This window comes from Nicotiana tomentosiformis, chromosome 10 (assembly GCF_000390325.3).
Source record: "Nicotiana tomentosiformis chromosome 10, ASM39032v3, whole genome shotgun sequence".
Classification (NCBI taxonomy): domain Eukaryota; kingdom Viridiplantae; phylum Streptophyta; class Magnoliopsida; order Solanales; family Solanaceae; genus Nicotiana; species Nicotiana tomentosiformis.
This window is the reverse complement of record NC_090821.1, coordinates 62,753,389-62,766,570: the sequence shown is the minus strand read 5'-3', so window position 1 is coordinate 62,766,570 and position 13,182 is coordinate 62,753,389. Positions and strand designations below refer to the sequence as shown.

At 42.8% G+C, this 13,182-nt stretch overlaps 2 protein-coding genes across 2 annotated transcripts; one reads left to right on the top strand and one right to left on the bottom strand.

The window, feature by feature from the left end:
• The first annotated feature begins 4,667 nt into the window (after positions 1–4,667).
• On the top strand, positions 4,668–4,988 carry LOC138900289 (uncharacterized). Its single transcript, XM_070187012.1, has one exon. The coding sequence runs from the start codon at positions 4,668–4,670 to the stop codon at positions 4,986–4,988; it is 321 nt and encodes a 106-aa protein (XP_070043113.1).
• A 512-nt stretch (positions 4,989–5,500) lies between these two features.
• LOC138900288 (uncharacterized) lies at positions 5,501–11,431 on the bottom strand. The gene is made up of 4 exons (XM_070187011.1): positions 11,084–11,431; positions 10,882–11,019; positions 6,139–6,191; positions 5,501–5,510 (listed from the first exon to the last, which is right to left on the bottom strand). Exons 1-4 carry the CDS (start codon positions 11,429–11,431, stop codon positions 5,501–5,503), a joined length of 549 nt encoding a protein of 182 aa, XP_070043112.1.
• Between the last annotated feature and the right edge of the window lie 1,751 nt (positions 11,432–13,182).

Below are 13,182 nucleotides of genomic sequence, written 5' to 3'. Positions count from 1 at the left end.
ATTCTTTAGGATTCTAGGACATCTTCCTGGATTTCAGGTAATCTATACACTTGTTTCTCCAGTCCCAGGTTAAGCTTGTCGAGTTTATCTCCGCGTGGCCTTCTTCCACTACCGATTTCACGAGTTGTACAGCTATTCCCGAACTGAATACATCGTCAGCAAACCGACGACCCCAAGTTAGCTAGAGCATCGGCTTTGCTGTTTTGATCCCGGGGTACAGGTTGTAGGGTCCACTCCTTGAATTGATGTAGTGTTACCTGTAGTTTATCCAAGTATTTTTGCATTCGTTCCTCTTTCACTTCGAATGTCCCATTGACTTGATTCACCACAAGGAGGGAATCGCATTTAGCTTCGATCACCTCGGCCCCCAGGCTTTTAGCCAGTTCGAGACTTGCAATAATGGCCTCATACTCGGCCTCATTGTTAGTAAATTTCAAAGTCCTAATAGATTGCCTAACTATGTTACCTGTGGACGAATTCAACACGATGCCGAGTTCAGACCCCTTTGCATTTGAAGCACCATCCGTAAAGAGGGTCCAGATCCCCGAGGAGGTCCTCGAGGTCAACAACAATTCCTTTTCATCTTAGAGTATTAAGGTCGGTGTGAAGTCATCCACGAAGTCACCCAAAAATTGAGATTTGATGGCGGTTTGGGGTCAATATTCAATGTCGTACCCACTAATTTCTACGGCCCATTTGGCCAATCATCCTGAGAGCTCAGGCTTATGCATTATGTTCCTCAATGGGTAAGTAGTCACGACATATATGGGATGGCACTGAAAGTATGGCCTCAACTTCCTGGAGGTGCTTAGCAAAGCGAGCACCCATTTCTCCAGGTGAGGATACCTCGTTTCGGCCTCGCTTAGAGTCCTGCTAACATAATATATAGGAAATTATGTATATTCTTCTTCCCAGACTAAGACTCCACTTACCTCTATCTCGGATACGGCTAAGTACATGTAAAATTGCTCGTCTGCCTTCGGAGTATGAAGCAAAGGTAGACTCGAAAGGTACCGTTTAAGCTCTTCCAAAGCTTTCTAGCACTCCGGGGTCCACGAGAAGCTATTTTTCTTCTTCAATAACCGGAAGAATTGATGGCTCTTATCGGAGGACCTCGAAATGAACCGACCCAGGGCAGCTATGTTCCTGGTTAGCCTTTGAACGACCTTGACGTTATCCACGATGGTGATGCCTTCTATGGCCTTGATCTTGTCGGGATTGATCTCGATCCCCTAATTGGACACCATGAATCCAAGGAACTTCTCGGACCCGACTCCGAATGCGTATTTCTATGGGTTCAGCTTCATATTGTATTTCTTCAGTATGTTGAAGGTTTACTACAAATGTTCCAAGTGGTCATCTGCTCGCAGGGACTTAACTAACATGTAGTCAATGTAAACCTCCATTGATTTTCCTATTTGCTCTTTAAATATCTAATTTACTAGGCGTTGGTTAGTGGAACCATCGTCTTTTAGTCCGAATAGCATTACGTTATAACAATAGGTGTTGTACTTAGTGATGAAGGAAGTCTTTTCTTGGTCGCCCGGATCCATCTGAATCCGGTTGTACCCGGAATAGGCGCCGAGAAAGCTGAGTATCCCATGGCTGGTTTCCGCATCAATCATGCGATCGATGTTAGGCAAAGGAAAAGAGTCCTTAGATCATGCCTTGTTCAAGTCTTTGTAGTCTACACACATTCTTAACTTATTTCCCTTTTTAGGCACTACCACTATGTTTGCTAACCAGTCCGGGTACTTAAATTCCTGAATGGAACCTATTTTAAGGAGTTTGGATACCTCGTCTTTGATGAATGCGTGTTTGACTTCGAAATGAGGCCTCCTCTTCTGTTTGACTAGGTGAAACTTCGGATCTAAGCTCAGCTCGTGAGTAGTTATTTCCGTTGGGATCCCTGTCATGTCCATATGGGACCAAGCAAAACAATCTATGTTAGCTATAAGGAATTTAATGAGTTTTTTCCTGAGCTCAGGAGTTAGCCCCTTGCCCAGGTATACCTTCCGATCGGGCAGGTGCTAGATCAATATGACTTGCTCCAGCTCCTCAACCGTTGACTTGGTGGAATTGGAATCATTAGGGGCTATGAAAGGCATGGGGACTCCGTAGTGCTTTTCTAGTTCGGTCGGGGCCGGTGTTAGTGATTGATATTTGGTTTCTTCCTTGGTGACCGAACTCGGGTTCTTCAATGTCGAGAGTGCGGATATCAAGACTACCTCATCTACCGCGAACATCTCTTTTGCAGCTGGTTGCTCACCGTAAACTATTTTGATCCCTCTCGGTGTGGGGAATTTCAAAGCCTGATGTAGTGTCGAGAGTACCGCCCTCATGTTGTGAACCCATGGCCTCTCGAATAGAACATTGTATCTCATATCTATTTCGATCACGTACAATTTTATTTTATGAACGGTTCCGGCAGTGTTTACCTACAGAGTTATCTCCCCTTTAGTGGTCTCACATGCCATGCTAAACCCGTTTAAAACTCGAATTACAGGCACAATTTGGTCTTGTAGACCCAGATGTTCCACCACTCTCGAGTTGATGATATTGGCCGAGCTACCTGGATCAATTAACACACGCTTAACTCGAGATTAATTTATCAGTATAGATATTACCAATGTATTACTGTGTGGTTGCATGATGCCTTCAGCGTCCTCGTCGTTGAAAGATACGGTTCCCTCCTGCACATAATCTCGAGTCCGTTTTTCCCTTGTAATGGACACTTTAGTGCCCTTTAACATCGGCCTCTAAGGGATATTAACCCCATCAATGATCATGTTAATGACGTGCTGAGTTCCTCTTGCTCGATGTGCTAGTTAGAATCCTTGTACCTAAAGTGATTTTTGGCTCAATCACTCAAAAATTCTCGGAGGTGTCCGTTATTGAATAACCGGGCTACTTCTTCTCTCAGTTGTCAGCAGTCTTCGATTCTGTGGCCGTGAGTGCCATGATATTTACACATTAGGTTAGGGTCCCTTTGGGTAGGATTAGATTGTAATGGTCGAGGCTACTTAGTATCTTTGATGTGTTTGATGGCTGATACGATGTTGGCAGTATCGATGTTGAAGTTGTACTCCGATAACCTTGGTGCTTCCTTAGACCCGATGGGTCTGTCAAAATCTTTTTTGCTCATAAGTCCCCGATTATTATGACCTCTGTCACTTCTTCTTTCACTTCCCAGAGTGTTGCGTCCGGACCCATTACCCCTTCGATCTCTATTGTATGGTTGATATCGGTCTCTGTTCGATATTGGTTCATGATCGATGGCCCTTTTGGATTTGTCACTAATCCTGACGGGATAAACGGACCTGGAAGGGACCCCGAGCTAATCGTCTTCGACCCTGATTTTTGATTGGTAACTGTTATAGACGCCGGTCCAAGTTGTCACCGGTTATTCTATCAAATTTTGCTTCAACTTCTGTGAAGCCAATGAGCTTTGGGGATTGAGTCCTTGGGTGAAGGCCCAAACGACTCAATCGTCTGCAACCGGAGGCAGATCCATTTGTTCCATTTGAAACCTCGATACGAATTCCCTAAGCATCTCGTTATCTCTTTGATTTACTTTGAAAAGGTCTGACTTCCTGGTCTCGACCTTCGTTGGCCCAAGTGAAGTTTTATTTTGATAATTGATAGAGGAACTTGTACATGAACCATGTCCATACACAGTGTACACAGACACCGGCAGATTTGAGCATAAGGGATGCACGTGAAGGAGATAAGCTTAAGTTATTATATCTGATATCTCTTGATCGAAAAGGTTGCATAAATGATAAGGAGAAGGACTCCTTACTCGAAGAGAACTTTACCCAAGATAAGGGAGGAGTTATAAGTTAAAGATTACTAGAACTCTTCTACCAAGGAAGAGTAGCATTAGAAATCTAGTTATTTCCCATTCTACTTACTCTATATATTGCAGGATGTTCTTATTTTACAGGAACGTACAAATGCTGAAGTTAAACGTGAGTTGAGAGATAAATAGCAAGGCATTTTACAAACAATTCTTGTTTGAATCGAGTGTGCAAACCTAAAGCTACATGAATCAGATAGAAGAACCAGTTCCAAGTGTCTGTCTTTTATTCTAGTTCAATTGTAGTAGGTGTTTTCAAGTTGTATCTTTCAGCTTTATCTAGAAGCAATTGTATTAGGTACTCTGAGTATTCAAGTTAGAGTTAACTTGAAGTTGTCGCAACATTTAGAGGTTGGTTTCCACAACGGGATTAGAGTTAATCCTTAGGTTTACAAAGATTTTTGTAAATGCTGTTTTGGCTCAGTGATTTAGTAAAGTGTTGGGGAAAATCCTACTGAGTAGTAGGTCGTGGTTTTTTCACCTTTTGAGTCGGGTGTTTTTCACGTAAACATAGTTGTGTTCTTTACTTTCCGCATTTACTATTTCCACAACAGTAGTATAAGGAACACACAAAAGAACCAGGTCCTTCTTTAATTAGTGCACGCAAAAATTGGACACCACACAAATCACCCCTCCTCTTGTGTGGCATTGAAGTATAAAACATCAATTGGTATCAAAGCAGGTTATCCTTAAAGAGGCTAACACCTTAGGAGAAGATCAAGATGAGTACACCACCTGGAAACTGGGAAGGGCAATCCACTGCTAGGCCCCACTCTTTAATGGACAGTACTACTCTTGATGGAAAAACATGATGAGAGATCACATTATAGGAGAGGACTATGAGCTCTGGGACATTGTCATCAATGGCCCACTGACTACCTTGAAGATAAATGCTGAGCGAGTAGAGGTGCTAAAGATAAGAGCGGATTGCACTGCTGAGGACTTGAAGAAATGGGAGAAGAATGCTAAAGACAAAAAATGGCTTATTTGTGGACTTGATCCAGATGAGTACAGCAGAACCCAGAGATGTACCGCTGCTAAGCAAATTTGGGACACATTACAAGTGGCTCATGAAGGAACACCTCAGGTGAAGAGATCCAGAGGAACTCTATTGTATTCTCAATATTAGAACTTTGCTATGAAGGAAGGAGAAACTATCCAAGATATATACTGTCACGCCCTGACCTGGGAGCGAGACTGGCACCCGGTACCTCAACTAACCTAGTGTACCAAATTGCGACTAAGGGACTCTGAATATATAATGTCATAATTTGGCCATGGGGCTACCTTGCAAGACAATTTGCGAAGCAAAATATAAAACTGAATGGAAACTAGTGCTGACTAAACATCAATATAAAATTGGGCCGACAAGACCGTCATAACTACTACAACTGACAAACCACCAAAATATACATACCAGGCCTACAAGCCCAACATAGTGCACTAACTGACAGGATATGTCTACAAGCCTCTACTGATAGATATATTGTGATCGGAACAAGGCCCCGACCTACCCATAATATATATACATACACATAAAAGATGTACACGAAAACCTAGACCCGATAACTCCGAAGGATGTGGAGCTTACCAATCACGCTGAACTTTGGAAACACCTACTGAGGAGGTATACCCGTCTGTCTATCTGAACCTGCATGCATGAAATGCAACGTCCCCAGAAAAGGGACGTCAGTACAAAATAATGTACCGAGTATATAAGGCAATAACGTAACTGAAAGTTGAAACTGAATTGATAATATAATAACTGAAAGTAATTGGGAGTCAAAGATGATCTAGAGATATACTTACCTGTTGATACTGACTCAACTCCTTCAATATAGTAAGTAAAATAATTGCCCGGCCTTATAAGGCTCGGTATATATAAATGCTCTGCCGTAGTAGGCTCGCTCATAGCCGCTCGGCCATACTAGGCTATGTATCTCGACCATGCTGGGCTCACTCATAGGCGCACGGCCACAGTAGGCTCAGTATATAACTTTCCATCTGATCAGAGGTTGCCCAATAGGGGCCTGCCCATCGATTATAGCTCAACGGTAATGAAAATAATGTAATACTGTATATATAGGCTTGCTGCTCTCTTGACTGGAAGAAGACAATACTAAATTGAATATAGAGTCTCGATAAGGAATAATATTGTAACTTATGAGACTAGAATAGTGTGAATAAATTCATGAATATGAACTTCTCTTTTGTCTCATTACTAACACATGTAGCTACGAGATCATGCCAAAATGAAGGAAGGCTTAGCCTTAACATACCTTATCACACTCTTTTCAATCACCAAGTTGAACTCGTCTCTTCTCATCTTAATCTACAACAACGATAGTAATACTATCATTAAGTTATGAAACGTATAACTATCGCACAACGAACGATATGCTTATTTTGTATTAAAACGGATAGCATTTCCCCTATAATCCTTACTTCCTCCAAATTCAAGATAACACCAACAACACCAAAAACTATAACAACAACATATATACATTATTTTCCAACCTTATGTACACCACACAATACTACAAAATAGCCCAACATACCCCAATCTCTTCATATACAAAACGACCATCGTAGTAGTGTCAACAACCCCGAAAATGTTATGACGAACGAATAGCCCAACATCCTGCATTTATGTGGTGTTTCTCCACACCATTCCTCCTCCAAAACTCTACAAAACAGTAGTAAACCATGCAGCCCAACAGCAACACCAAACAGTCCACAAAACAATCCATAAAACAGTCCGTTACAAGTGAATAACTCGAACTCACGGGTTCCGATCACCGTCCCGTGAGTTCTTACAAATATAGAACAACTTACCATGCATATACAACTGTAAAGAATGGATGAAAGAGAGCAGTAAACTTACCTTATTTGTGAGATAACTCAGCTCCTATCTTGTTCATCAAACTCTAGGCTTTACCTCTAATTAGAACTTGAAAGGGAGAGAAAATCAATTGGGGTTTGTGGGAAATATTTGGGAGGATTTTTGCAGAGATTAAGTCTGGTTATTATGCCCTATTATCATCCTAATATATGAAGGGGATAGGCCTTTAAAAATGCCTCTTTGATCGACCTGAACTGGCCCAGTTTTGGATTCTCGTTTAAGCAAGTAGGTGACAGTCTGCGCAGTCTCGCAAAAATGCCCATATCTCTCTACTCAGATATCGTATTGACAAACGGTTTAATGCGTTGGAAAGTAGACTCATATATATTTAATTTGATGGGTGGAACACCCCATAAATCTAAGTATAATGGGAGAAAATCGCAGTTACATTTGACCCAAAGTTTCAGTAAAATTTATGAACGTAACTTGTGATGACTTTTATCGACTTTTGTTCCACCACTCGCTTGACTTCAAAACATAACACACGACTATCATACGAATAACATAACTCGTAACATAACCTCCTTATCATGTAAAACACCCTGGTCTCATCCCAAAAGTACATGTTATAACATTCCCAATTTGTCGGCTTTCGACGAAACATTATTTTCTTCAATTCCTTTAGCTTCTAAACCTTCCAACCCTCTTTGTACTTGTTGTTCATGATATTCAATATTTGTAACTTCCGAGGTAACATGATTAACTTGCTTTATATATTTTCAAAGATGATCTCATTTTTGGGTCCTACATTAGTTTGCTCACGACGCAGTTTTACGTACAAAAGAATATAGGGTGTAACATCATTCCCCCCTTGGGAACATTCGTCCTCGAATGTTTACTTTTAGAGACTTTGGAAAACAAATTCCAGAGTTTCCTCCATACACTAGACTATAACCAACTTGCATGCAGCCAGAAAACATACTATGCATGCCACACATGGCCAATGTCTATAAATAACAACACTTTACCTCAAAGAGTCGTAAATCATAAATACTGAAAGTCAGAAAATAAGAGTTTACCCGATGACCTACTAACCTGAATAGAGTTGTGTTGTAGCATCCCATCTCGAGCCATATCTTCAGTTTGAAATAGGTGGGGGTATTTATACTTTATTTCTTCCTCCGTTTCCCATGTCATCTCTTTCACATTATTGCTTCTCCATAAAACCTTCACGGAGGCTACCTCTTTATTTCGTAGCTTGCGAATTTGTCGGTCTAAGATGGCAACTGGAATTTCCTTGTATGACAAGTCCTCCATAATTTGTACATCATCTGTGGACACCACTCTGGTAGGATCGCCAATGCACTTCCGTAGCATAGATACGTGAAAAAAATGGATGGACTGACTTCAATTCTGAGGGCAATTCTAACCCATAAGCTACTTGGCCCACTCTACGAATAATCTTATAAGGCCCAATATACTGTGGGCTAAGCTTGCCTTTCTTGCCAAACCTCATCACGCCCTTCATAGGGGATACCTTTAAGAATACGCAGGCATTAATCTCAAACTCTAAGTCTCGTCGTCGCATGTCAGAATATGACTTCTGGCGACTCTGAGCTGACAACAGTCACTCCCGGATGAGCTTCACTTTATCTACGGACTGCTGAACTAGGTCTGGCCCATGTAACCCAGATTCTCCAACATCAAACCACCCTATAAGAGATCTGCACTTACGCCCATACAAAGCCTCGTACGGAGCCATCCGAATACTAGAGTGGTAATTGTTATTATATGCAAACTCGACAAGAGGTAGATGTTCATCCCAACTTCTTTTAAAATCCAACACACATGCTCGTAACATATCCTCGAGCGTCTGAATTGTGCGCTCGGCTTGTCCATCAGTCTGTGGATGAAAAGTTGTGCTGAGATTCACCTGAGTCCCTAGACCTCTCTGAAATGACCTCCAAAAATATGCTGTAAATTGAGCCTCACGGTCAGATATAATAGATACTGGTACTCCGTGTAGCCGCACTATCTCCTTAATATATAACTTTGCATAATCTTCTGCTGTATATATAGATCTGACCGGTAGAAAATGAGTTGATTTAGTGAGCCTATCTACTATCACCCATATAGAATCGAACTTACGATGAGAACGAGGTAAACCCGTAACAAAGTCCATGTTTATCGCCTCCCATTTCCATGTCGGGATCTCTATAGTCTGCATTAGCCCTCCGGGCTTCTGATGCTCTATTTTCACCTGCTGGCAACTAGGACACTGGGCGACAAACTCAACAATGTTCTTCTTCATATCTTTCCACCAGTACACATCCTTAATGTCATGATACATCTTCATCGACCCAGGATGAATGGAGTACCACGAATAATGTGCCTTTGACATAATCCTGTCTCGTAGCCCTGCTACATCTGGAACACACAAACGACTCCTATATCTGAGAACCCCATCTCCCTTGAGCTCTAACAATGGATTCTTCTGCTGTGAAACTCGCTCTCTCAACTTGACCAACTCTGGGTCATCGTACTGCCTTTCCTTGACTTCAGCTATGAGAGATGATTTTGCAATGTTTTGGAGTACAACTCCACCATCGTCGGAATCTACTAACCGAACCCCCAACCAAGCCAATTGATGAATCTCTCTAGTTAATTGTCTTTTCTCGGCCTTTACATGTGCTAAGATACCCATAGATCGGCGACTTAAGGCGTCTGCTACAACATTAGCTTTCCCTGGATAGTAGAGAATATTAACATCATAATCTTTCAATAACTCAAGCCATCGCCTCTGTCGCGAATTCAACTCTTTTTGCTTGAATATATATTGCAGACTTTTATGATCGGTAAATACATCAACATGAACACTATATAAATAATGCTGCCATATCTTAAGTGCATGGACAACCGCAGCTAACTCGAGATCGTGGGTTGGATAATTCTTCTCGTGCTTCCTTAACTGCCTTGAAGCATAAGCAATCACATTCCCATGTTGCATCAGGACACATCCTAACCCAACACCTGAGGCATCACAATACATGACATAATCCTCTAGACCCTCTGGAAGTGTTAGAACTGGCGCTGAGGTCAACCTGTTCTTACGCTCTTGGAAACTCCGCTTGCAAGCCTTCGTCCACTGAAACTTAGTTGATTTCTGCGTCAACTTCGTCAATGGTGCCGAAAGGGAAGAAAAACCCTCTACGAACCTCTGGTAGTATCCTGCTAAGCCTAGAAAGCTACGAACCTCTGTCGGAGTGGTAGGTCTAAGCCAAGATTTCACGGCCTCAATCTTTTGAGTGTCTACCTTTATACCTTCATCGGATACAATATGCCCCAAGAATGCTACAGACTTCAACCAGAACTCACATTTAGAAAACTTAGCATACAACTTACGATCACGAAGGGTTTGGAGTACCGCTCGCAAGTGGTCCACATGCTCATCTTCTGAACTTGAATAGACCAGAATATCATCAATAAATACTATCACGAACAGATCTAAAAATGGCCGGAATAGGCTATTCATCAAGTCCATAAATACGGTGGGTGCATTCGTCAACCCAAAGGACATGACAAGGAACTCGAAGTGGCCATATTGGGTCTTGAAAGCTGTCTTCAGAATATCTTTCTCCCGAACTCTGACCTGGTGGTATCCCGATCTCAAATCTATCTTTGAAAAGAATCTAGCCCCCTACAACTGATCAAACAAGTCATCAATCCTTGGAAGTGGATACTTATTCTTAATAGTTACCTTGTTTAACTGCCTATAATCGATACACATCCTCAACGAGCCGTCTTTCTTCCACACAAAGAGTACCGGTGCACCCCAAGGTGAGGTAATGGGCCTGATGAAACCTTTCTCCAGCAAATCTTTTAACTGCTCCTTCAACTCCTTTAATTCGGCAGGTGCCATTCTATATGGAAGGATGGATATTGGTTGAGTTCCTGGAAGCAAATCGATGCTAAAATCAATCTCTCGCTCTGGAGGAATACCTGGAAGCTCATCTGGAAACACATCTGCATACTCACTGACTACGGGAATAGACTGAAGTATAGATATCTCAGCATCTGCATCTCTAACTCGCACAATATGATAAATGCACCCTTTTGAAATCATTTTCCTCGCCTTCAGATAGGAAATAAACCTACCTCTGGGTGATGCTGTATTACCTACCCATTCAAGGACTGCCTCACCTGGAAAATGAAATCTAGCTGCCTTTGCTCGGCAATCAACTGTAGCACAGCAAGCTAACAACCAGTCCATGCCCATGATAGCATCAAAATCCATCATCTCTAACTCAACTAGGTCTGACTGTCAACGTACAACCTTGGTAAACCCGTCTAGCAATAATAGATTCTCCAACCGGTGTAGATACCGCAAAAGGATCACTTAGTATTTCAGGAACTATACCAAAATTCCCTGCGACAAATGGGGTAATATATGATAAAGTAGATCCTGGGTCTATCAAGGCATAAGCATCATGAGAGCAAATAGTCAATATACCTGTCACAACGTCTGGTGAAGACTCCTGGTCCTGTCGATCCGCTAAAGCATAAATACGGTTTTGATTAACACCTGAACCGGAACCTCTACCTCTGCCTCGACCTCTACCAGTCGAAGATTGAGACTCGCGCCCAGAAGGATGCACAGACATAGATGATCCTGTCACTGAACTTACTGGTTGTGCCATACCCCCTGAATCTCTATTTGGGCAATCTCGCATCATATGCCCCGGATGCCCACATGTATAACAAGCATCAGAACCTGCTCGGTATTGGCCTAAGTGTCCTCTACCACAAATGTCACACCACGGCGGAAATGACCATGTCTGCCTTGAACCTCATTGTCGTTGCAAAACTGACGCCCGTGAGCTCTCACCTGGTCCTGACTGAGTATAGCGGTCATACCTGTAACCCTGTAACTGAGGTGGCGGAGGCCTAAGTGGCCGTCCGAAGTACTGGGTCCTATAACTACCCTGAGACTGCTCCTGAGACCTAGGAAATCGCATCCTCTTACGCTGCCCTTGCTCAGTCCTCTCTGTACCCTACTGTCGACGCCTACCCCTTTCTATATTCTGAGCGAATGCCTGAATCTGGGAGATATCCATATTATCATGCAATGCAGCGGTGGCACATGCCTCGGTCAACTCTGGGGCTAACACTGCTATAAACCTGTGGATCATGTCACGCATAGTAGCAACTATGGATGGTGCATATCTGGCTAATGAGTCAAAATGGAGACTATACTCTCAAACACTCATATTGCCCTGCTTAAGGGCTAGAAACTGATCGACCCGAGCCTGTCGGATCTCCTGCAGTAAGTACTGGTCAAGGAAAGCATCTAAAAAATTCTCCCAACTAGCTGGAGGTGCATCACGTGCCTTGGACCTCTCCCATCCCTCGTACCAAAAGATGGCTATATCTCGGAGTCGAAAAGTTGCTAGCTCAACTGCTTCTTTCTCTGTGGCATGCATAACCCGAAAGATCCTGTGAAGCTTATCTATGAAATCCTATGGGTCCTCCCTCTGATCTGACCCCGTAAACTCTGGGGGACTCAAAGCAATAAACTCTCGGACCCTTGAACTCCCAGACCCCTCAGAAGATCCCGCACTAGCTGATGCCCTAGCTTGTTGCTGGGTAGCTACCAATTGTGTCAACAAATGCACTGCACTCCTCAAGTCCTGATCTGGTAGAAGTGGAGAAGGAACTGGATGTGCGGTATCCCTAGGAATCTCCTCAGGTGGTGGAGGAGACGGTAATGACTGAGTAAGGGTCTCGCCTTGGGCCTCCAACTGGGACCCATCTACTGGGGGTACCCTGCTGGTCCCCTCACTTATTGTTGTATCTCCCCTCTGGCTAGCCATAGTCTTCCTAGTCACCGTCATCTGTGTATGAAAACACGAACACGTAAGTTTAACTCAAATTTCCTAGAACTCAGTTCTACAACACGATTTAGATTTGAAAGAAGGGTAACCAACTCTTAAATGCCCTATAGCTCCCTGCTTATATAATGTGGTGCACAACACATCTATAAACAAGATCCTACTAGACACGACTTGTAGACTCCCTAGGATAGAACTGCTCTGATACCAAGTTTGTCACGCTCCGACCTGGGAGCGAGACTGGCACCCGGTGCCTCAACTAACCTAGTGTACCAAATTGCGACTAAGGGACTCTGAACATATAATGTCATAATTTGGCCATGGGCGACCTTGCAAGACAATTTGCGAAGCAAAATATAAAACTGAATGGAAACTAGCGCTGACTAAACATCAATATAAAGTTTGGCCGACAAGACAGTCATAACTACTACAACTGACAAACCACCAAAATATACATACCAGGCCTACAAGCCCAATATAGTGCACTAACTGACATGATATGTCTACAAGCCTCTATTGATAGATATATTGTGATCGGAACAGGGCCCCGACCTACCCATAATATATATACATACACACAGAAGATGTACGCG